We start from the raw sequence: 13,660 nt of genomic DNA on the forward strand, positions 1-13,660 counted from the left end.
ACAGAAGCAAACTCATAGGTGCAGAGAGCAGTATGATGGTGGCCAGAGGGGCAGAGGGTGGTGTGAGCTGGATGCAGAAGGTGAAGGGATTAAGTACTAATTGGTAGTTACAAACAGAGAACATAGTGAATAATATTGTAATAACTATGCATGGTACTGGGCGGTACTGGAAATATGAGGGGAGGATCATTTTGTAAAGAATATGCTTGTCTCCTGGCTGGTGTAGCTCAGTGGATTGAGCGCGGGCCTGCGAACCACATGATCACAATTCGATTCCCAGTCAGGGCACATGCCTGGGTTGCAGGCCGGTTCCCAGCGGGGGACTCACGAGAGGCAACCATACACTGATATTTCTCTCCTTCTCTCCTTCCCTTCCTCTCTAAAGATAAATAAATAAAATCTTTTTAAAAAAAGAATATGTTTGTCTAACCCCTGTGCTATACACCTGAAACTAATACAAAATAGTATTAAATGTAAACTGTAATTGACAAATGAAATGAAAAGGAAATGAAGAGTAATTGAACCAATTGAATGAGACATATTCCAGGGGAAAGAATTGATGTAGTATGACCAACATGAAACATGTACTGATAAAGCATATAAAATAACTGATGGTCACCACTGAACACACTTACCTATAAAAACAAAATAAAAATAAATATAGGAATGATGATTCAAAGCAAAATGTAAATGCTCTAAACAATTTAATTAAAAAACCGGTGTTGGATACAAGGGAGAGAGTGGGAAGTCATAAACACATGGTAGTTTTTCCTGCCATTGTTCAGAGCCTCATAAAATATTTAAGTCTAACAGAATTATATTTTAAGGTATAAAAGAGGATACTAAAGATAATAATCCAGCAAAATTTAGTGGTGGAAGAACTAAAGCAAGAAGGGAGGAAATAGAAATTCATGGAAATACACTGACTTTATAATTGCTCACACGGGAAAATACATGTTATCTGAAAAGAAGATTTACCGTGTTATACAAAGTTATATTCATAAAGCAAAGTTGATAGAACAAATATTTAGATTATCAAAGAATCCTGTATGTGGGAAAGAAGAAAAACAGTCCACACGGTGATTTTTTAAAGCAATTATAACTAAAAACTAAGCACACACAGTCAGAATCAAGACATATCTCTCCTATCAATCACTGCAAATGGCTAAACTCACCTAAGAGAAGGGAAAGACTCTTGAGTCAAATTCTGATGACCAACCAACTTATATTTACATTGGCAGTTTGTGTAGTTGTTTATCTGCCACTTACCGACATGATTTGTTTCGATCTTATCCAATTGATAGTTTCAAATAATAGCATTCAATTGGTATTTATTTGATGGTTAATAAAATTCAATGTTTTCTCAAGGGTATTGGCCTTTTGCATTACTTGGTGATGCATTGCTATTTCATTGTTTCTCATCTCTTTCATAATTAAATAAAAAATTCCTTAAAACAGATTTGAGGCCTGTGGGATCTACCACCCTACGACTTTCAGTTGTTATCTCCAAACTCTCCTTCAATCTCATTTCCTACTTCCTTCTCATCTCTCCAAACTCCAAATAGGAGAGTGAGCTGCGGCCCAGTCTTTGGGTTGTCTCTGTTCTCTCTACTTGCTCCCTCGGTGACTTCGATTTTGTGGTTCAAAAATGTCAGCAATACACGGACACCCTTCCAATTTTAGTCCATAACCCCGACCTCCCACCACTCCTGCTTCTAAATCCAGTCTCAAATTTCTACCTGCTAACCCCACATCTCCACGAGGGGCTCAGAGGGGCTCAGGGCCCAACACACCCTCTGAGTGATGACTGCTACCACCCTACCCCTGGTTTACCACCTAATGAGGCTTTCCCAGGTCATCCCGAATAAAATTGCAATACCAAAAAACATCTAACATTCAGTCCCTTATTTATTTTTACCCATATCATTGTCACTGACAGATATATTTTATAGTTAGGTATACAGATGACTGTACAGGACAGACAGACACAGAGAGAGCACACATATGACATTGTTTTGGTGCTTTACAGATATAATGAACCATTGCAATCCTCCCAGTGATCTATGAAGTAGAAACTGCAATTGTCCCATTTTTATAGAGGAGTCAGAGGAGGCACAGTTCAAGGTCATTCAGTAAGTGTGGCAAGTCAAGTTCAGAATAAATGCTGGTCATCAATCTCCAAACTACCTCACAGTCTTTCAGAGAGAGAACAGACAGACAGACAGACTGAGAATCATATACATATTTTTTCCTGTCTTCCACTAGAATCTATATGCCACAAAAGCATGATCTTTATTGTGTTTATTATTTTAACCCCAGCACCTAGAACAAGGAGTCTGGAACATAGTAGGCAACCAATGAAACTATATGGTATAATAAGAACTCATATCTTTTTCCAAGAAAATAAAATATGCTGCTGATTAAAGAAAAATCTCCTATTGGTTACCAGTATAATGAAAAAACATTTCAAAATAAAAAAAATCTGGATATCTGCCTGCACAATTATAGAAAACTTTATGCAATGCAAAGAAAAATGAAACTGAAAAGTCTGAACATTTTAAATGCTAAGTAACGTTTCCCAGAAATAATTCTGCCATGTTCATCACTATAATAAGTATCGGCACCAAGAAAAGTACAATCGGATTAGTAAATTTATAAATCATCCCAGTATTTCTACTTTAAAAAAACAGACATCGAGCAATAACAAAGCCTTAAACCAGGGCCACAGTAATGGGAATGGAACAAAAGGAAGCACTTAAGAAATAGCGAATGGTGATATTAGCAAAGGCTGTGGACTCGTTTAATTGGGTGACATTCAGTTGACGTCCAGGTTTCTACTTTCAGTAACCTGGTTAAACGTAGTGCCACCAATGTGTCAGGTTCAAGGGGGCCACGTTGAATTTATTTTACCAGTGGTTGAGGTGACTATTAGATAAACAGATCTGCAGTGCATGGTAGAGGTCACAGCTCATTGACTTCAGAGTCATGAGAACATAGAGATGGTACCCCAAACCATGAGAACTCCCAGGCCAAGGATGAGGAGTAAATTGTGTGTATGAAATATGGTCCCTATCCTCAGAGAGTATGAAATGCAATTTGGAAAGAAGGAGACAAATAAATCTATTAAGATCTAAGTAACAACTCCTAATTCAGGGAGACTCCAAAGTTCAAGTTTCCTAAAGGAAAGTTTGTGCCAAGTATTTGCCGCATACACACTCACACACATAGTCACTCAGTAGACTGTCATCTTTTGTTTTTTTCTCATTTTTGATCTATTTGGCATCTCCTCTCAGTAAAACTCCAAACCTAAAACCAGGCTTGCTTTGCCCATCTAAACATGAGAGGCCCATTTTTAGGTAAGTTATCTGAGAGACAGAGTTCTCAGAGTGATGGAGTTGGCACTGAAAAGGGAAGGAAAGATTTAGTGTGTGCTCTGGATCTTTCCAGAATGAAAATACTAGCAATGCTTAATTTCTGGGAGATCCTCACTAGCAAATTTAGACAAGACACTTTGATAAATTAAAGTTCACTCTCATTAGAGACTTGACTGTAAGTAACCTCAATCCCCAGCTCAAATCTCAGTCATTTAAAGACCCCTTCAGTATAACCAAAAAGCAACTCAAGTGAGGGATTCAAGGGGGCACTAAGGTCCCCTATAAACGATACTGGCCCACGTGCCTTCATCTTTCCCCAGAAGTCTGAGATCTCCCCAAGGGGCCAGGTTACCAAAATCAAAAGAAGAACACCCGGCCTCGGGAAGGCCATCCTCATGTTCCTAGCAAGCAGGCGACTTCACCTACATTTACTCCCTCTACGAGTGACAGCATATTCTGTACTCACCTGAATGAAGATGTACTCGTCCTGGACGACCAGGGAACTGATGTCGATGGAGCGAGCAAATGGCCCACTCCGAGTGGTCTCGGCGCATTCCTGGATCCTGCAGGTGAGGTAGTGAGCATCTGCAATGAGAGGGCAGAGGACACTTAGGCACAAGGGGAAATGGGGAGCAAAGCTCGCATCAGCCCTCAAAGCTCTATCTCATGGGAAATCAGTGTTATCATTGAAAAGAACAGTGAGATTTCATTTTTTTGTCCACAAAATGTGTGATATTTTTTAAATACTTTTTAAATTTTATTTATTTATTTATCTTTAGAGGGGAAGGGAAGGAGAGAGGGATAGAAATATCAATGTATGGTTGCCTCTCGTGCGTCCCCCACTGGGACTGGCCTGCAACCCAGGCATGTGCCCTGACTGGGAATCGAACCGCGATCATCTGCTTCTCAGGCCCACGCTCAATCCACCGAGCTACACCAGCCAGGGCAACAATAATACTTTTTTAAATGTCAAAATCTAGTTAAGGCAAGGGTGGAGGGAAAGAGTTAATCCTACATTCTTCTGGCAAAACAGTAAACTGGTAGCTTTCCTTGAAAATCAATGTGAAATACGAATCTATCAGAATTTTAAATGTGTATCTTACAATTCTAATTCAAGGGATATTTTCTAGAAAAATATATACCTTCACCAAAAAGCAAGGGCAGTTGCTCACTGTGGCATTGTTCATAGCACACAAAGACTGGAAACAGGCAAAATGGCTGGGCCTTAAGGAACCTTTAAACAAACCAGAGTCCGCAGGTAACAGAGCACACTGGTGCATTGCCATGTCGATTTCTCCAAGATGCACTGCTGTGCTGTGACCTTTTACAAAATTATTAATACTACGTATTGTATGAACTGATTTATGTCAAAAGCCCCTTACCTTTGTGAATATATTGGCTTGTGCCATAACTGCCTAGAAAGAAGACTACGTATAAAAGTGAGCTATGATTTCTTTGGGGAGAGAAAAGAACTAAAGAAGAGAAGGTTCCAGTGGGGTCTTTGCTTTTTATATTAGGTACATCTTTATTATTTTTACAAAGAACATAATATTTACTTGTTACTCATGTAAAATTTATAAAACTCGTATAATTACTTATAAAACCTCAGCCTCCGAACTTGTCTCAGTCACCACAGAAAACCACGGCGGCAGCTGTGGCTGAGTGGGAAGCCCTTGGCTCTCAAAGCACCCTGCCCACGACCGCAGGGCCGCCCCAGGGAGACAATCCACGTGGCTCTTGGCTCCTTAGTGAAAAACTACAGGTGAGTCTGTTTGAAGCAACCAGTGTATTCATTTGCTTTAAAATAGTTATTGTTCATTTAATGGTGTTGAAAAGTAATAAACGGTCAAAAGGAAAAGTAGAGATTGTTTGAGGATCTGACACAGGGTGTCTTTGTTTACCATCTAAAGCCACCTGCATTACCATAGGTATCTAATGCGATTGTCCCCTTGGATAATGTGCATAGGTGTGCACAGATTTCAGAGGCTACAATGAATGGGGTAGTGGGTAGCAGAAATAAAGGTAAAATATTAAAAAATTACGTTCATAACAATTCATTTTTTTAAAAAGCATACTTTCATTTATACCTAACTTGATCTTTACTTAATTATTTGACTGTTTGATTCACCAAGTAGTTTTTGTGTGCATGCAATGTATATATAGGATATTGTTTAGATACTAGGAATGTAACAGTGAACAACACAAAAATTTTCTCATCTAAAAGGGCCTGCTGTCTAGGAAGGGGCTTACTCACATTATTTGTAGCTACCTACTACACACATTTATCTATAAATGATACTAATTTAACAGTAAAACATTTTTGGTAGACTATGAATTCATCATATGCTCTATCTCTGCTTTTCAAATGTCCAAATTTGAACAAAGCCTATTTGCTTTGGTATCCATAATCCAAACACAACAGATATTAATTTCATTTTCTCCATCAGCAGTTTTATCATCCGCCTAATAGCTCAAGGCTCTCAACTTTTTTCTCTCTCACATGTCACACAATCCAACTGGTTCCTAGCCTTGACAATTCGGGACTGGAAGGGCTTCCCGAGTCTCTCTTTTCTCTGTGATCCCTGCCACTTGCCTGGGACAAACCCTCCTCATCTGTTTTGCCTGTGGCACCCACTTCACAGCTAGGGTTCATGTGCGTGATGGACTGGAACCAGGACTGACCTGAGGCAAAGAGCCCGAGTCATCTCTTAAACCCAAACCTCAGCTACACCCTCCCAACTTCAATCCACCAACAGTTCTGAGTGCCCAGGAACAAAGCCCAAGCATGTTTCTATGCAATGGAAGGCCTTTTACAACTAGTCTATTAAAATCAAGCGCCGAAGGAGCTAGGCAAATAATGTATGAGAGTAAAATAAGCTGGGGTCCGATGGTAAATGGCAGTGGCACATGACCTTGTTGTCAGGGACACTGAGGAGTAGTGGGGACAGCGGTAAAATGCCCAGCACTTGCCTCTTAAAGGCGGAGCTGCTTCTCAGCATCAGTTTATCATTGACAGGCAGAAAGAAGTTCTGAGTTTCTAAATAAAGTTAACACTCTATATTATTTTAATGTAAAGTTTCCAGAAAACTGTACTTGAAAAATAATTAAATAATTTTTTTAAAAAATTGACCAAAAAAAAAAAAAACTGTTACAAAAAGAAAAAAAATGACAGTGAATTTAAAGCTAAGTCAGGGCCCAGGCCAAACAAAACAAGCATATAGTCCAAACAAGCTCTGGAAGCCACAAGTACCCATCTCTATTCTGTAATTTGATTCCTTACTTACCTCCCCAGAGAGGAGACACCCTCTTCCCCCATTCCCCAGCTCCTTAGCAAGACCAGCTTGTTGACCACTCTGTAAGTACAGCCTGCAAGTCTTTTCCTCTTGGTCTCTGTTCACCAAGGAAAGCAAGTTACCACTTGCTGAGTGGACAGGGGAAGGCAAGCAGCCCAGCTAGGCATCAGAGCACATGGCCTGCCTGCTCACTGGGCATTTTCCTGGACCCACCCAACATTAGTAATTTGTTCTTAGAATAAAGCACTAAAACCCCAGTGAAAAGCTGCAGTAAACACATGCAAAGAAACCACAAGTGTTGACATGACAACCTGCTTCTTTCTCACCAGCCAGTACCTCAGAAAGCTCCTCACACTGATACAGTCAAAGGTACACTCAGGTGGCCATCTGCTCACCCCCGCAACAGGCTCGTTTTCCCCTCTTTATGATTCACTCTGCCATTCAGACACTATGAAAAGAGAATCGAGCGTATTCAAAGCCAACCCCAAACAAAACCGACACCTACCTTGGCCCATGGCAGGTAGGCTATTGTGCCACACTCCTCCCACTTCTTAGCCAACCCCCTGCTTGCCACCTCCCATCGTGCCCTTAAAAAGTCCTATTTAACAGGAAAGCAGCCCTAAAATGAGTCTTTGAAATACACATCAAGTTCAGGGGCCTTGCTGTCTTTAGCAGGACTCACGTACTAGAAGTCTCAATGCCTTTATTTTTCAAAACACAGATATGATAGCAAGTGCTACAACACCCACACCCAGTGAGAACCCAAAGTGAGGCTTGGGGAGAGCAGATTATCGGGCAGCTGGGGTCACCAGGTAGACGTGACTGGGGGTTGCGGGGGGCTGTGGGTGTCAAAGGTAAGCAGAGAACACGATTTGCTCAAGCTTTAAATCTGCAAAAGATCTCAAATTTGGATTTTAGACATTATTTCCAAATGAGCCTGGATATAGTCATAAATGATTCCATGATGAAAGAGAAAGAAGATATTATATATCTTGAAATCTCAAAATAAGCATTGAATTACTATGGCCTTTTCATTGTTTTTTGTTGCTGTTGTTTTGTTTTGTTTTAATATCAACAGATGCCTGATAAAATGGAAGAGGTCCAGATTGGCTGAGGATATCATGGTGTTTGAGAGCAAGACCTCTGAAGCTAGACACACTGAGCCCAAATCCTGGATTTGCTCCTCGCTGCCTACCTTGGCCAAGTAGTAGCATCGCTCTTCATCTGGAAGGTGTAGACAAATCAGTACTTGCCTCTGAGGATTGTCATCGGGATTATGTAAGCTTAGGTATGAAAAACGCTCACTACACTGTTGCATAAATTTTAAAGGATCAATAAATGTTAGCTCTTTTTTATTATTAAGAAAGGAGGACGGGGATTTAAGACTCAGCATCTCTCATACATTCAATTAATAACAAGTGATGTTTTATTTTATTGTGGAAAATCAAAGGACCATGATTCTACTAGCATAGATTCTACTAGCAAAACCGTACTCTCAATTCATATCACTGTTTACTTGCTTTAAGTGTGACGGCTGATCAGACAAAGAAAAAAATAGAGAGTCTGAGCTGGAACAATCAAGGAAGACTTGAAAAAGAAGGCAGCCCTCATCCTTAGCCTGGATGGAGAAGTGTACTATGCAAAGGAAATTCCTAGAAAAGGAGGTGGAAACTGCACGTGGAGGGGCAAGTAGGCAAAGCTCCTTGAAGGCACTATGTCATTACACGTGGACTTTGAGTAGTGCTTATTCTTAAACTTCCATTTTCTCTCCTCTCCTTGAAAACATCCTCAAATGGAAAACTAGAAAGAACAGATTGGGTGAAGATCTCATTTGCATATCCCTGTGGGAGAACCAGGCAGTGACTTTCCAAATGTCTGAAAGTCACATCACCCTCATGATTAATGTATTTCTAAATGTCAAATGTCTTTCTGATGTATTTCGAAGATCTGGTGGGGACACTGCTGAAAGCCAAAGGCTTTGCTCCCTGCACTGTGAATAGAGAGATCTGTTTGATAACTTCAGCAGTGCTGGGCCCTGTTTCAGCTTAGCTCTACTGTTCACAGGACCTTTAGGGAAGATGGGACCATCTCCCTAGTGTGTCGAGCCTCCACTTTCTCACCTTGCAGGTGGACCAACAGTGGCATTACGGAGAGAAGGAGCGGCCTCAGACTGACAGATTCATTTCTTTTGTATTGGCTCAAGGTATATAAGAAAAGTTGCAGGTGTCAGACACTCCCTGAGGTTCTAGAAAGAAGAAAGGATAAAAGAGATTCTTGCCCTCAGAAGAATCCCGGGCCAATAACGGAATAGGATATTTACAGGTAGAGACATTTTGGGGTTTGTGCTGGAGAGAGGATGACCGGAGAACTGGGCAATGTGGGGGGAGAGAGAGAGAGAGTGAAAGAGATAAAGTGGCATCCTTAAGCTTCTTTTCTTCCTAAGGGTTGCATTTCTGCCAGTTTTGTAGAGCTTAGGGTGGCAGCCTCTGTCTCTCCCCATTCAGCAGGGCAAGCTTCTCATCTATCTACACCAACAAGTTTAACCGTGAAGTGGAGCATTTCTCATTGTGCCAAATCTTCCCCAAAGGATCATCTCCTTAGAAACAGGAGTCAAGTCTTAGAAATCTGTTTCTAGCCTCAGGCTCACTGTATAAATACTGGTTAAATAGCATTGAATTGCATTAAAAGCCTAGGCATTTTAATGTTGAATTACATTGTGACTAGTGATTATGTTTTGCCTTTGAGATTATTAAATATTCAAACTACCCTACATATCTTGTCTCTTGTCACCTAAGAAAAAATTTTCCATGACTCCTTCAAATACCATCTTTTTGGGAAATACACATAAGGTCAAAAATTGAAAAAGGGATTAAAATTTGTGAACAAAAGTTCTTCAGGTCTTCTCTTAGAGAAGCAGCCAGGAGCTATTTATCTTAAATAAGAACATAAACTCTTAAATGAGAACAGGTAAAAACAGATTCCAGGGAACCGTGAAAAGTTATTTAGTTTCCAAAAGCTTCCTTCTCATTGAGGAGGGAGTGAGGCTAACCTGCTTGGAGGTAAGGTGCGAAAAACGACATTGACATTGCTGCAGATGCCTGCTACAGAACTTGAGACTTGGGAGAATCTAAAAACAAACAAAATAAACAAACCAAAACAAAAAACAAAAAAAGAAAGAAAGTAACTTCTATTCCTTCCTATTGTGTTAATGTATTTGAAGTCTTTGTAAAACTTCTAATCACCCATAGGAGAATTCTAGCGTCTGTGCCTTCTCATGGTTCAGGGGGAGTGGTGGCTGACCGTGATAAAATGTAGAAATCGCAGTAATCTTGCCAATCGTAGGACTCCTGATACTCTATAGAGGGCTCTTTCCACTCTACATGTTAAATAAACTGATCTTGAACATGATAACTAGATGATGACGAGGATGGTAATGGTGATGAAGATGACAACAATAACATTTTTATAATGCTCACTCTGTGTTCTTTGGTTTTGCAGGAAATACATGCATTAACCGATTATTGCAAGATTGTAAAATCGTTCCAACACCCCAATATGGAGTTATAATTATTATCTTCCCCATTTCATAGATGAGGAAACTGAAGCCAGAACGATGAAGCAATTTGCCCGAATCCCACCATTCCAGGAAGTGAGAGGACTGGGATCTGAGCTAGAATTATCAGAATAACCATCTCCCCACCAAGCTAGAAGCTCATCGAGGGTAGAGATGATAGCGTATTCATGTGCATGTCTTCCCAGTATCAGCATATGTAGATTTTAAAATAAATATTGGTTGGATAAAAAAGAACTAACTGGATTACTTAATAATGAAGAAATGTAGGAAGTTCTATAAAACGAGAAGCCAAGAACTGCACATTATAGTTTTTCTTACCATATACTTCATTTTAGTACTAGTTTAAAAGTTTTTTTTTTCAATTTATATATAGCACATTTTTTGCAAACAGCTCTAAAGTTTTAGCAGATGTATAGATGAATGTAACAACCACCATGATCAGGTTACAGAAAAGTTACATTACCCTCAGAAATTTCCTAATTCTGATTTTCCTTGTCAACTACTTCCCCCACTCTGACAAGTGCTGATGTAGTCTGCATCTCTGTAGTTTTTCTTTTCCCATAATATCACATAAATGAAATCATATAACACGTAACCTTTTGAGAGTAGCTAATGTCACCCAACGCAATACCTTCAAAATTCATCCATGTTGTTGCATGTATTGAAAGGTGCTAAATAGTATTCTATTTAATAAAATATACCCCAGCTGAGCCCTGGCTGGTGTAGCTCAGTGGATTGAGCATGGGCCTGCGAACCACACGATCACAGTTCAATTTGCAGTCAGGGCACATGCCTGGGTTGCAGGCCAGTTCCCAGCAGGGGACTCACGAGAGGCAACCATACATTGATACTTTCTCCTTCTCTCCTTCCCTTCCCCTCTAAAGATAAATAAATAAAATCCTTAAATATATATATATATATATATGTATATATATATATATATATATACATACATACACACACACATACACCCCAGCTGGTTTATCATTCATTCATTCCACTTTTAGGTTATTTCCAGTTTGGGGTGATTATTAATAAATCTGCTACAGACATTTGTGTATACATTTTTGTGTGAATATAACTTTCATTTCTTTAGGGTAAATATGCTGAATCCTAAGGTGTGTGTAACTTATAAAACTGTCAAATATTTTTCTACAGCAACTGTACCATCTTGCATTCCCACCAGCAATGTATAACAGTTTCACTTGCTTCATATCCTTGTCAGCACTTAGTATTGTCAGCTTTGTTTATTTTAGCAATGCTAATAGGTATGTAATGATCTTGCATGATGACTTAAATTAGCATTTCCCTAATGTCTAATATTGTGGAGCATCATTTGATGTAATTGTCATCATCATATCTTCTCTGGTATAAATAGCCTTTTCAAAATTTTCCCATTTTTTTAAAAAATTGGGTTGTTACTTATTGCTATGTTTTGAAATTTCTTTATATGTCCTGACTATGAGTACTTTGTTGCATATATCATTCGGAAATATTTTTTCCTACTGTCTTTATTATGTCTTCTGAATAGCAAAAGTTTTTAATTCTGATGCAGTCCAATTTACCAATTCTTTGTCAATTTTGCTTTTGATGTCAATCGAGAGTCATAAAGATTTTTTCTTACACTTTCTTCTAAAAGTTTTGCAATTTTATATTTTACATTTAGAATATGATCCATTTAAAATTAAACTTTGTATAAATTATGAATCATAGGTTGAAGTTCACTTTTCCCTGTAGGATTATCCATTTTTTCTGAAACCATTTGTTATAAAAAATATTCTTTCCCCTCTAAATATGTTGTATCCTCCAACCTTGCTCAATCAGCTTCTTTGTTCTAGGTGCTGCCATGGTAGATTCCTTGTTATATTTTACATGGAAAATCATGTCAGTCAGAATAGCAACAGTTTTATTTTTTTCCTTTGTGATCTATATCAAGTACATTTCATTTTTCTACCTTTATTGCACTGGCTCCGACCTTCAGTGTGGTGTTGAGGAGGTGCAGTAAGGTAAGAGTAAGTACCCCTGCTTTTTCCCTGCCCTTAGGGGTTAGGGTGGAGTATCTCATCATTAACTACGATGCTAGTTGTAAGTCCTCAGAAATGTCCCTCTATCTGTAGCATATTGAGAGTTCTGGGTTCTAGTTCTCACTCTGCAACTAAGGTGGCTATGTGAATCTGGGAAATTTTGAGGCTAAGCTATCACATCAGAGAAAGAAAAGAAAGGGAATACACTTTGTGCTTTTTTTGTGTTGATCATTTAGATAAAAATGTGTGGGTATGAGTAAGTGTAAGAAAGCCAAAGAAAAGAGTCATGCCTTTTGTTAGGTTATACAAAATACAACACCAGGCTAATGCAGGGATGACACGTGCACTTTCCAAATAAAGTAGGTTAGAGCCAACTGACTGGGTTAGAGAAGATCCTTTTAACTCTTGAAAAACTGTTTTTAAAGACCTAGATGGAACGGAATGAGTAGGTGCTATCGTCTAACCTCAGTGTGGCACAGGGCATCCATCTCTGTTATATTTCTGTCTATTCGTTTTCAATTCTTGATAACAAGCCAGAAAATCTTCCATGTGCTTTGCATTTGTAATCTCATAAAATGTCACAGCACTGCTGCACCATGGGTCTTATCCAAATTTGGACTGGTATTCTTAAACTTTCAGAAAATAAGTTTAAGCTTAATGTAAGAAATTACCTTTTAAAAAGAAGCAAAACAAACAAAAAACAACAACAACAAATAGAAGTTGTCCGTCAATAGCCAAGGGTAGGTCTTAAGCTTGACCTCATGGGATCTGAGAACACACAGTGGGGGTTTGGGGGGAAGGTATTACTACTATACTAAGTAGGAGATCAGACAGTCCTATAAAATTTCCTCCAGTCTGAACTGTGTCAACTACCAGAGGTCACATATATGGCTTTAAGAGGTTGACACAGGAAGCAAAGCCAAGGCAGGGGTTGCCTGGAAAATAGGCCTGTGGGTCATCTTCTGAGAGTTATTGCCTGTATTCCTCTGGCTGCCCTGCTATGTTCCTTCAAACGCCTATATCTAACTCTTTCCCCCTGCCCAGTTTTTTTTTTCAGCAGTAACAGTCAGATAACATAATTTTGAATCCAGAATCCATAAGGGTTCTGTCACCCTTATAATCAATGAATTTGAGTATGTGGCATTATCCATTACATCCCTAAATCTTACACAGTCCTTTTATTTAAAAACGCAAACAAGAGAGAGAGAGACTCAGGTAGAAAGCAGGCTGACAGCTGCTAAGTAGCGGAGAGTGTGGAGGGATAGAGCAAAGAAGAAAAAAAGAAAGGACTCACAAACAGGAACAATGGTGGTGACTGCAGGGTGGGCAGAGGGAGGAGATGAAAAGGGCATGGGGGGTATAAATGGTGATGGAAGGACACTTTACTTGGGGTGA

At 39.4% G+C, this 13,660-nt stretch overlaps 1 protein-coding gene across 1 annotated transcript in view; it reads right to left on the reverse strand.

The window, feature by feature from the left end:
- The window catches only part of SORCS3 (sortilin related VPS10 domain containing receptor 3), a 557,219-nt gene that overhangs the window by 141,378 nt on the left and 402,181 nt on the right, over positions 1-13,660 (reverse strand). The window contains exon 7 of the mRNA XM_037063981.1: positions 3,841-3,959. Within this exon, the coding sequence (XP_036919876.1) occupies positions 3,841-3,959 (119 nt within the window). The remainder of the gene's footprint in view (positions 1-3,840; positions 3,960-13,660) is intronic.

The sequence above is a fragment of the Sturnira hondurensis genome, unplaced genomic scaffold (assembly GCF_014824575.4).
Source record: "Sturnira hondurensis isolate 20B ecotype Veracruz unplaced genomic scaffold, ASM1482457v3 Scaffold0014854, whole genome shotgun sequence".
In the NCBI taxonomy this organism is placed as follows: Eukaryota; Metazoa; Chordata; class Mammalia; order Chiroptera; family Phyllostomidae; genus Sturnira; species Sturnira hondurensis.